This window comes from Haemaphysalis longicornis, unplaced genomic scaffold, assembly GCF_048455015.1.
Source record: "Haemaphysalis longicornis isolate Haplotype H1 unplaced genomic scaffold, Haemaphysalis longicornis Haplotype H1 scaffold_10, whole genome shotgun sequence".
Classification (NCBI taxonomy): domain Eukaryota; kingdom Metazoa; phylum Arthropoda; class Arachnida; order Ixodida; family Ixodidae; genus Haemaphysalis; species Haemaphysalis longicornis.
In genome coordinates this window covers 16397170-16409008 of record NW_027526204.1, presented here as the reverse complement: position 1 = coordinate 16409008, position 11839 = coordinate 16397170, and the positions used below count along the sequence as shown (strand labels likewise).

General features: G+C 49.1%; 1 protein-coding gene across 3 annotated transcripts; it reads right to left on the bottom strand.

The window, feature by feature from the left end:
• Positions 1-20: 20 nt before the first annotated feature.
• LOC144158247 (uncharacterized) lies at positions 21-11625 on the bottom strand. Of its 3 annotated transcripts, none has more exons than XM_077688984.1 (6): positions 11307-11624; positions 11117-11213; positions 10881-11057; positions 10639-10811; positions 5800-5903; positions 21-192 (listed from the first exon to the last, which is right to left on the bottom strand). In XM_077688984.1, the coding sequence occupies exons 3-6, from the start codon at positions 10951-10953 to the stop codon at positions 21-23; spliced, it is 522 nt and encodes a 173-aa protein (XP_077545110.1). In that variant the 5' UTR covers positions 10954-11057; positions 11117-11213; positions 11307-11624. The 3 variants fall into 3 exon arrangements, 1 of the variants encoding a protein (XP_077545110.1); XR_013319995.1 differs by having other exon boundaries at positions 44-192; positions 5800-5969; positions 11307-11625; XR_013319994.1 differs by lacking the exon at positions 5800-5903 and having other exon boundaries at positions 44-192; positions 11307-11617.
• Positions 11626-11839: the final 214 nt, after the last annotated feature.

Here is an 11839-nt window from a genome sequence, read left to right as displayed (position 1 = left end):
CGAGCATATACACATGCATCTTAATGCGTTTGACATTCCGTCGGTGCAAAATCAAAGTCCAAGCCAGCCTCGTTGGCCAGGGGAACGTTGCCATGGTAGACCTGTACGCCAGCAGCCCCGCCGCAAGCTCTTCCACTCGCGCCGCCGCCCAAGTCACCATAGTGGGCTTGGGGATTCGGTGGTATTTTGTGGCTGCGTCACGAAAAGATGAAACGGAAGCGGGTGAGAGAAACGGCACCTTTACTCATTTCTCAGCAAATAACACACCGTTGCTCGCCGAAAAAAAGCCGAGAGAGCAACGAAACGTATGATCATTCAGTTCAACCAAAATTTCATTCAGCCTTAAGTGTGCCTTTAAAATCTCTTGGCAGTAAAAATTCATCCGGAGCTCTCCAATACAGGCGCTTATAGCCCATTGTGACTTCGGTACGTTAAAAGCCACGATTGATTAGTTCAACAGCTTTATTGACAATTGCATAGCAATTCTCAAGGCCTCAGTTGGGGTGATGAGAGTCGCTTTGCATTTGATATGCTTAGCAGTTGCCGAAGGGAGGAATTTTAGCAAGAGCATCAAACCGAATTCCATTGCGGGGCATCATTACTGTCATCATCAGTGTGGTGCCAGCCCAGATATTCAAGCAACCAGATGATACTCAGATGCACTGAGTGCCTAATATGATTTTGACTGGTGTACGCAGAGGCGATGCCAAATAGGATTCGGCAAATGCCATTATAAACGTTGTAAATAAACGTTGTAAACTCCTTGCTGTCTTCCACAACCTGAATCTGCCGAAATCCTGAGTTTGCGTCCAGCTTTCCGGACACTTTCGCCCCAGAGAGAAGCCCAAGTGTGTGTTGAACAGATGTCCATTCTCGGAGAACAAAACGGTTGAGTTCCGTAAAGTCAACACAGATTCGCAGGTCTCCTGTGGGCTTGGGCTTGACCACAATTAGAGCACACCATTCGGTTGGCTCTTCGACTGGAGAGGTGACTCCTATTTTCTCCATTCGTTGGAAATCTCGTTTGGTCTTCTCGTACCACGAAATTGGAGTGCGTCTGGGCGAGCTCAACGCAAATGGCTTGGCGCCGTCTTGAAGACGAATGAGGTGTTCTCCCTGAATTGCTCCAAGACCAGCGAAAAGGGACGGAAATTTTGCTTAGGCTTGGTGGTACACTGAATGTTGTTGATGCTGGTAATTAGCTGCAGTTCTTCAATAGCAGGCTTTCCAAGGAGAAAGCACTTCGTCAAGAATGTCGATGTCTAGAGTTGTCTGGCGACCTTGATACAATTGCTGTAATCGAGCGTCTCCTTGTATTGCCAATCGTCTCTCGTCAGACCCGTGGAGCTGTCAGCATGGTTTAGATATAACTGGTCTTCGTTCGAGTTGTCGAAACGTCTCTGGTGGTATTCAGGGGATGACCGCGGACTATTTCTCTTGCTTCCCAATTTTTTGTCGCCGAAGAGCTCACTGTGCCCAAGAATCCACTCTTGGTTCCAACATCTGGAGCTTGAACTACATCTACACGTTTGGAAAGACAGACAGTTGCGTAGTGACCCTTTTTGAGGCACGACTTGCATGTCTCATTCCGTGCGGGGCAAGCAGATCGTGGGCAAGCAAATAGTGGTAGGCTTCCATTTATCCTGGTGGAAGCCTACCTTGTTGATGCTTGGTAGGCACGATTCAGCTCTGCCTGTTGCTGTTACACCATTTCGACTTCCCATGTTGCGTCTAGGGCTTTCTGTAACGTCAGATCTGGGTCAAGTTGCAACATCGCTGACGGCTGTCTGTCTCTGATGCCAACGACTAACCCATCATGGATAAAGTTTTGTTGCAGGCTGCCGTACTCGCAGTGTTTGGAAAGAGTGTGAATGGCTGTTGCAAATTCTTCTAGAGACTCTGTCTCTTGTTGTACCCGAGTGTTAAAGCGCGCTCTTTCAATGATGACCTTGCAACGTGGAATAAAGTATTTGTCAAATCATTTCATCACAACGCTGAATGTTTTCGAGTCCTCACCTGTGAGGTTGAAGGTGCCAAAGATGTCCTCAGCCTGGTCGCCCATGATGTACAGCAGGGCTTCGAATTGGTGTTCTTCAGGCTGTGCACCGAGTCCAGGAGAGGTACGAAAAGGTTCTAAGCGCTTCTTCCATTTTGGCCACTCATTAGGCGACGAGAAGCAGAAGGCTTCTGGAGGTTGTGTCGTGACCGAAGCCATTGGCGCTACTGAAGTGGGTGGCATGGCAGTCTGACTGCCGGCCGTGCTGTTGGCTGCACTGTCCAGGCTTGATGCCGTTCCAGGCAGATCCCTCCAAGCGACTTGCCTTACTGATCATCGCGCACAACTTCTGACACCATGTTTCATACGATTTTGACTGGTGTATGGCAAACAACAGGAAACTATGCAGTAATCACTTACGCAGCATGACTTTTTCACTTTCACTTGTGTGGGGATGCGACAAATTCTCTAACTACCTCGTTGTCAAGCAGTTTCTCCTAAAAACTGACCACAAGCCTCCCGTGCCTATTTTCAACTCGAAGAATTTTGATGGCCTCGCACCAAGGCTACAGAGACTTCGCATGCACATGATGCCTTAGTTACATTGTGGCCTGCGTACTTAGCAAGGAGCTTCTGGCTGCCAATGCTCTCTCTCACTCACTGCTCTGATCGACTGTCCCATCCGCAGAATCCCGTGAACTGGTTGAGTAAATAGATGCCTTTGTCAGGCAGCTCATAGCAAACGTTCCAATCATACCAGCCTGTCTCAAACTGCTTTGGAATAGTCTGTCAACTGCGGAAATTTTGAAGCGAAGAATTGCCTTCCCAGCGAGACCTATACCAACCAAGAGGTGAAGCCATTCTATCAATTTTGCGATCAACTAAATGTTGAAAATAACCTCCTCTCGCGTGGAACAAGAGTAGTAGTTCCAGACGCCTGCAAGCCTCAAATTTTGCGCCTGCTACACGAAAGACATTTCAGAATTCCAAAAACTCATGCAGAGGCCAACAATACGGTTTGGTGGCCGGGCATATCAAAGGATATCGAACACTGTCCGTAGTTGTCCGAAATGCGTAGAGACAACTATAAACCGGAAAATGCTGCTTGAACCTACACCTTTCCTGGAAAGGCCCTGGCAGTGGGTGGCTATGGACCTGTTCTACCAAAGCAACAAGTGGTGGTTGAGCATTGTCGACTAGTATTCCAGGTATCCCAAAATCGCACTGGTTAACAAGCTCACTGCAGCTGAGGTGATCAACCATTGCAAGTCAGTCTTTGCACGCCATGGGATTCCCGAGGTAGTTGTTTCAGACAACGGCCCGCAGCTTTACCGCGTAAGAGGACTGGAGTTTCCAGACGTTGCACAAGACTATGGTTTTTAACACAGCCTCCAGTCCCCACTACCCACAGAGCAATGGAATGGCGGAAGCTGGGGTCAAGACATCTACGTCCAAGACGGAGGACCAGTATATTACCTTGCTGCTCTGCAGCACTACACCATTAAAGAATGGATACAGTACTGCCCAGCTCCTCATGGGTCGCCGCTTGTGCACCAAGGTATCTAAGGCAACAGAGCATTATTTCCTGCAATGCCCGACACCTTCGCAGGCCGGAAGTTCAAAACAGCAAGCCGGGAGAAAAAACGCAAATATTACAACAATCGTCACGGTGTCCGGGATCTAGTTGATCTCCTGAATGGCAATGAAGTTGGGGTGAGAGACATGCAGAAAGGAAGGTAGTGGACACTGCCTCTGAACGAAGGTCTTGTATCGTGGACACTGGGGATAGCGTTGTGCATCGCAACAGCACTCACTTGGTACTCTTGCCACGAATGCAAGAGTTTACACCACCTACAGAGCAATCACAAGTAGAAGCCGGTGCAGTGGAGCAGTGCCAAGACGCATCGCGTGGCCACACCCCAAAGTGGTCGCTGCAGCACCCTGCTGAAAACTTGCATAGCCTTTTTTCTTTCAGAAGGAGAACCTACATAGCCTCTCTTCTTTCAGATATTATGTACGGCCGGCCACCGCAGCGCTGCAACCGCGCGCCTTGAGGAGGAAGATGAGGAAAACGCTGAATGGTAATAAACCGTGTTCGCTGTAGCTGGGGTCACCCGTCTATTCGCCCCTGCATACACCAGTCAAAGTCGTACTAAACACGAAGCACGTGCACAGAAGGCGACCAAATGTTGCGTGCAGGGCTCTTTCCTTGCACCGACTAAGTATATGTCGGGCTCAAGGGGCTGTAGCAAATGGCTGCGACATCCCTTAAATAAACTATTGCATACTCAAATGTCCCCACTTCTTTTTTTAGATGATGTGGCCTATGCCTCACTTGTCAAACCTACGTTAGATTGTGGATTGTGCAGTATTTGCTCATATGCAAGACTAGTGTGGAAGCAATAGTGTGCTGTGCACTGGTTAGCACATTTTTGATTTTTTTCTACTTGCTCCTAAATAAGCAGTCTGTTTTAACATGACAGCTGCAGCTACGTGGAGTTTTGGGTCCTCTGTCATGCAGATGGTCTACAATTGGCTGTGAAACTTCTCCCACATCCGCCAGGTGGTGTTCTCTCTTCAGTAGAGGACGGCTGACACAGTGCTTGATATACGTCGTCACCTCACATCGCATCTTGAGAGGATCTTTGAACATACACCCAACCAAGGTGATGTCCAACACAAAGCCAGCCCAGTAGGAGAGCCGCCAAGCGAACAGGATTCGTACATGGCTGACTGCCAATGGGAAGTGACATCGCTGGCTCTCAAATGTGCTCTTGCTTGCATTGGGGTTCACATGGCAAGCGGAATCGATGGCATCCCTGCGGAACTGGTCAAGTGTCTGAGGGAAGTGGCGCAAGCACACCATGCAGCAATCCTCACCGGCATAATTCCACGGCGACACCATCCCAGAGGCATGGCTACTGGGGAAAGTGTCATTAGTACCAAAGAAAGGCATTGACAGCAGCTTTCTCAGAGATCACAGGCCACTCACAGAGCTGCAAAATGGATTTAGACGGGGTCATAGGGTCGAGGACCACCTGTTTGTACTCTCCCCGTGCATAGAAATTGCACGGAAAGAATCCCGCGGCCTGGTGACATGCTTTCTCGATGTCACTAAGGCATATGACAATGGGCCCACACGACTTTATGCTGCAACACATGAGCGAGCTGGCTATGCCATCCAAATGGATTGACCTTCTGCGGCACCTATACACCGGCAACAAGGCAGTGGCATGCTTCGGAGAGGTCCACACGGAGCCAGTGGCAATACACCGGGGACTGAAGCAGGGGTGCCCACTCTCCCCGCTGCTATACATGCTGTACGTAGCGGGGCTAGAAAAAGCTGTTATTGTGTCGGGACTTGGTTTCACGCTGCCCTATTCTGAAGATGGACTCCCGCAAATGTGGACACTTCCGGGGCTGGTCTTCGCTGATGACCTTGTCCTGCTCGCTGGAAATGTGGCTGAGCTACAGGGGCTTGTCATCGCCTCGGCTGAGCATCTGTCAACACTGGGAATGGCCTTCAACACGCGCCAGTCAGCGGTCCTGTGCTTTTCCGACCCAGAGGACAAAGCTCGCATTGTGCTGCTGCCTGGCGGTGAAGAGGTTCCATCGATGCACAGCTATTGTTACCTTGGCATCACTTTCAGCACCACTGGCGACAAGTATGCTACACACGAGGCGCTACTGCAAGAAAAGTCGAGACGTGCCAGCTGTATCTTGCGCAAACGGTGCTTATGGGGGTGCAACCGATACCTGTTGGTCCGTGACCTGTGGAAGTCGGTGCACGTCCCATGTCTCACCTTCGCGAATGCTGTGGTGTGTGTGTCGGCGCCAACACGGGGGTGGCTCGAGCGTGGTCAGCGAGAGGCAAGTCGCCTTGCCTTGGGCTGCCATGGTCGAGTGGCTGTGGGGGCCATACAAGGTAACTTGGGATGGTCAACATTTCAGGCACGCGAAGCCACCAGCAAGACTGCATTCAAAGAGGGACTCTGAGTTATGAACGACGAACACTGGGCGCGGCGGCTGTACCGCTACATGGCATTCAAGGGTGTACGTACACAGAGGTGCAATCGCCTCTACAACCTCAGTCGAAAATTTGGCTTCACTACCAACCCGATCGAGGTTGGCCCGCCGCAGAAGATCATGGAGGAGGTGCGCTCCAGAGTGAAAAAGGAGGAACGCGCTCACTGGTGGACTGCAATGCACCAAAAGTCTACCCTGGAACTATACCGCAGCCACAGGCGAGATATAGGCCGGATACGTGTCTACGACAACAGCAGCGGCAGCACACTCCTCTTTGAGGCCCGTGCGGGGGCACTGGGCACGCTGCTGTACTGCCAGCGCTACAACAGCACACCAGAGGTACAAGCAGCAAAATGCAGGGCATGCGGCGACCACGAGGAAAGCATGGAGCACCTGGTGCTGCACTGCCACAAGCTGCGCCCACCCGCCAGAGTCAACGCCACTGTACAACAGGCGCTAGGGTTCGAGGACGGTGTCAACAATGCCATGGACGTACACACGACGAAAGAACGACTGAAACTGGCAGCAATCGGTTCGAATGGGTGCAGCTGTGGCGACGGTGCAGTGAACGCACGAGTGAACTGCAGTGAATGGCGACAGTGCAGTGGACATACATACGCATGCAGTGTACCATATGCACAAAACTGCACGAAAACTTCTACCTTTAGTTTTCTCGCTGGTGGTGACGGTGCAATTGCATTCAGCCGTTTTTTTTTATATGTATTGTGTTAACTTTTTCACCTGGCTTGGACATTTCAGTGTTCGCCCGATACAAAGGGTTTCTGGCCACAATGATCATCAGGAGAGCTGGACCTTCAAACTGCGAGAGGGTGCCTGTGAACGACATAGGATTATTCTGGATGTGGGAGCCTCTAGCCATACTAAAAGATAACAGGTTGTGCATGTCACATAGAAAGTTTGTTTTATACATAATCATTTGTGATTTTATGCGGTGGCTGAATTAATCCAAGTGGTTGCCAGCATGCGCACTCAGCTGCATTTAGTGGATGTTGTTCGAAAGATGCAATGCAGGTACCACCCAGAAAAAGGAAAGCAGTAATGAGACCGCACCGAAATCTGTCAGTTTTCAGGGAAAAAGCAGTGTAACCTTCACACTATATTCTTTAAGTACTTTTTAATGTTCCTATACTTAATTCCTGAAGTGAATATTTATTTGAATATTCTGTTGAATTTATTTGAACCACATCTTTTCTGCCGTGTACCACCCCCAGGCAAATGGTCTCGTTGAGAGATTTAATCGTGTACTGAAGTCATACATTCGGCTGACTCTGCTGGAGCAGCGTCCAGTGAAGGAAACTGTGACTGAGTACTTGGGAGTATACAGAGCCACCCCTCACAGCACCACCAGTCTCTCCCCGACCGTTCTACATGGCCGACACATGGGAACTTATTTGGACGTCATTGGTCAGCCGACAGCTGACTTCAGAACAAATCCTTCACGGGAGATGAGTCCGCTCGGAAAGAGTTGCAGAGTGTCAATGAAAAAGTAAGGTATACACTGAGCAACAGCGAGCTGCAAGGGTCCCCAAGTTTCAAATTGGCACCCACGTACGAGTGAAGAAACCAGTTAATGGACCATAGGGCACTCTAAGTTATGAACCAATATTAAAAATTTTCAAAAAAATTGGCCGCTGGTCCTTCTATCTGGAAGACAGTCGAACTTGGAACGCTTCACAGCTATCAGCGGCACCAAAAGAGGCATCACCAGGGCAAGAAACTAACAAGGACAACTCTTGCACGTACAACATGCCCCCGTTGACAGATTACCAAAGTAGAGCTGCACCATCAATGGCTTGGATTACTGCACCTGGGGATGCGCCACAAACACAATCTGCGAGTTCATCCGCAGATCAACTTGAGTCGTCACGTGCTATACCACCAATGTGCCACCGAGCCCACCACAGCCGCAAGGTTCGCAGCCACAAAGTCTGGCTCCAGGCTCTGGCACTGAGGAGTGCAGTGTACCGTTAGAGGGAAATGGACTTGATGCCAGGGCCACCACCTGACCGGCCCAGGAGAAGTCGCAGACCTCCAGTGCGCTTCCAAGATTACGTGCAGTGATTTGAAAACCGTGAGGGCTCATACAGAAAGTGACTGTATTGGTTGTTTCTGCATGATTTTGTACAGACAGGACTGTCCAATGATTGTTTGTTCCCAGGGAGGGAAAGATGTAGTGGCCCGCAGAAGCACCAAGTGGCGCCCTATTATCCGTAGACGCCAACATGTGGCACCACCTCTGTAATATGCGTACACACACACACACCCACACACAAGATGTGTAGTGCAGTGCATCTGTACGGCCGGCATTACTTATGCTTACGAACAACCATAGTCCATAGCAATCATGAAACACTCTGTATATAACGCCAGCGCATTTGATTACCTGAACAATATTTGCGCTCGTTCATACTGCTTTGTTTGTATGCTACGCAGTCTCAGACGATTGTGTACAACCGTTTTGTGCTTTCCACATCTCTGCAATGATGCCGTACTCACGCCTGCTCACGTCAGGATAAAATGCATCGTTGCTCCGTTTGTACTACCGCCCAGACCAACCTGTGAAACCGCTGCGTAAAGGATACCTTCCGTTGTCAGTAGTGAACAGAATATGAGTTGTAACACCAGCTACATAGGCCTCACGTAAAGGGACAGACAACCGATTTTTGCCGCGTATATGTTCTCTAGCTCATATGAAAGCCAGCATTTTATATAGCCCGGTAACCACAAGCAATTTCTAAACAAATCGGTAGAAATAATTTTAATTTGGCAGCAAACTTCCTAAAATCAGAAGGGTGGCGGTTCGTAGTGCCGAAACTTGGCACGACAATATGTGTCCCTGTCACGTGATCTGCAAACCTAGCAGCTACTGTAACTGCTGAAACGTTTATTTACGTATTTAAAACATTTTAACACAAGTATTTGTGCAAGGTGAAATTGCATATGTATTTCTAAACATTATTTTGAAAATTTTAAAGACACGCCGCCCGCCACCATGCCCAGAATCAACGACAGCGTTCAGTAAACAGGGCCAGTGAAGAAGCTTTAACCATTCTGTCTGAGTCAGAGGCGTTTGTTCTACCAAAATATTTGATTTCTGTTTCCAAATACACCAACGGCAGCTTAAAAAAAAACGTCGCACCCAGTGAGAATCGAACTTCCCACCTCCACAACGTGAAGCCAGATTCTACCTATCGTCTGTCCCAACAGATGGCGCATTCGTGCACAACAGGCTGTTGCATTAAAAAACACATAACGGAACAGAAAAGCCTGCGATTCAAACTTTTTTAGCTGGGGACAAGTTTTTAAATATCGTTTTTTATTTCGCATACAGACAAAAGTATGTTGCCGCGCTACTCTATGTCAAGGTTGCCAGCATCATTTTTGGAAGGGACACACAGGGCTTGCAGATCTAAAAATTTCGATTTGAAAAGTTCTAGGGCGTTATCAGCAAAACCGTTTCTCGTCAAGGTGCTTTAAGTGATGCCCTTTCATTTGGGATAGAGAATATATACTCGACAAAAATCGGTTGTCTCTCCCTTTAACATCGGGTGAGCCCGTGTTCACAGCCAGAAAAGAGAAACCTTGCAGCTTGTCACCGCAGCTGTCGTAGAACAAAGCCACTGAAATCCCATCAGGGAGACTGCGTTACACAGACACACATCACACCAGCAACAAATAAAGCCAGGACGTTCTCGGCAGGAGATAGGTGACGGCGCTACGAGCAAAAACAGCCCACCACGACTTCCTCGCGTACAAAGGACAACTTGGCAAGACACGCACAGCGCAGACGACTTCAAAGCCTTCGTAACAGTTCATACACAAATGGCACACATCTATGAACTCTATGCACACATCTGGAGACGCCATTGTTTTTCTTTCTACCACTAGAAGGCGCTCGTCGCGCATCCGCTCCACTTTCGTTAATGCGTGAAATGTTTCGATGCAAATGCTTATACGTGCACCAATATTTTTACTTTTTATGATAATCCTTATTACTTAAAGGAGCCAGAAATACAACTTTGTTTAATTTGAAAGAACTAGGATTCAGTACTTCACTCAGCTCCATTACAGCCACAAAAGATGTTTTTCTAACGAAAAAAAGCAAGAAGTATTTAAAACCTTTCAAATTTTGCGCCACAGTGACGTGTTATGAGCAAGAATGACGTCATACGGGCCAACAATAAAACATGATTTTCAGCGCGTTAACTACACGTTAGCATTCAAGTGATGCGGTCAAATGGAACTAGAGGCCCATTGCAGACGCCCAGTCATGTGTCGTCGCGACAGGTCAGTTAGGCGGCCGCCAATCGCACAAACAAGGTTACGTGACGTCATAGAAAAGTTGCGGGAAATTGGCTAGGGGGTCACGACTGCTTCGCACGTTTTCTTTAATATCTCCATTGTTTGTTCGAAGATTGCGATGATATTGGTATCATTGCTATCGGGACTAAGTAGTCTTTCTAAGAAACCCAATTTGTATTTTGTCTTCATGGCTCCTTTAATGCATAAACGGCTCCTGCGTATTTGTTTTTTTATTTTTGTGTGACGTCAACGGAAGTTTTGCAACTACAGCGTTTTGGAGACGGATTTTGTACCTGTTTAGAAGTGCACTTTGTCATCATCCATAACGCGGACGCTTCTGGCCTGTTGAAGGCTTCGAACCTTTCCCTGGAGGTGCTTAACCTGGGATTCCAGAAGCCTGATGCGCTCCGTGTCGCCGGACCCAGAGGGCGGAGCCTCGCACCTGTCAGTTTGGACTTCCACCGTTCTGGCCAGGAAATGGAAAAAAAAAAGTTGGTGCAACACGTTATGAACATAAACACACAGCTCAGCTAACCTCTTATCCTCGTCGTCGAACGATTCCTCCTCCGAGCTCCCATTCTGGTGTTTGGCGGCGCTTCCGCTCGCATCGAGGCGAGGCAGCGTTTCCTCGTCACTACTCGGGTTGGGGTCCGTCAGCTGCGAGCTGGGTGCGTCGATCCGTTTTTTCCGGATGGTCGCATGCCTTTCGTGGCTGCAAGACGAGTGAACGCAAATTTCGAGCAACACTTATTCTAAAATGCTGTCTCTTACCATTCTATTCTCCTTCTTGAAGTCTCGGTCGCTCTCTCGTCGTGTCAAAACAGCGACGGCGTGTAGTCGATGTGCAAAGGGTCTTTGTTTGGAACACCTGTGGGCACACAAATATGATTCGCATGCTAAGTCGAGTTGCCTGTCATTGTTGAAAATCTAGCCTGCACTTGAGTATGCCGCAAACACTTGCCTGTTACGAAGTGGTCTTGGCAAAGCCGCGCTCCAACTCCGGGCATCCAAAGACCGCCGTTAGTGAGGCCCCGCTTCATAGCGACAGCCCACTGCAGCTTCCGCGCCTCGTTCCACGGAAACCTATACATCTTTTTTCCCTTTACACTCGCGCTGGTGCATCCTACTGCGGAGCACCAAACCATATCGCTTCTGCGGAATTTTTTAATCGCGTATCGCTCCCCTGTACGACCCACCGACGCCTCCACAGAACAGACGCCGCCGACCGCCGCCCGCCAGCCACCATAAAGTGAACTAGTTCATTTTACTCTTAGTGTGGAGATTCTGGAGAGTCGTGCCTAGTGCTAGTCGATGTGGAGACCGTTCGGTAGAGGCGGCGCTGCAAGCGTATGTTCTACTAACGCCGAGAGGTCATTCAACTAGACTTTAGCAGTGACGCTAGACCTGTGCTCCGGTCAGAAATCACCGGCGAAAATGCGCCGGGGTTCCCACCTGCGCTGGCGGCGGGTGAACGGCGCGGCTTGCAGCCACAGA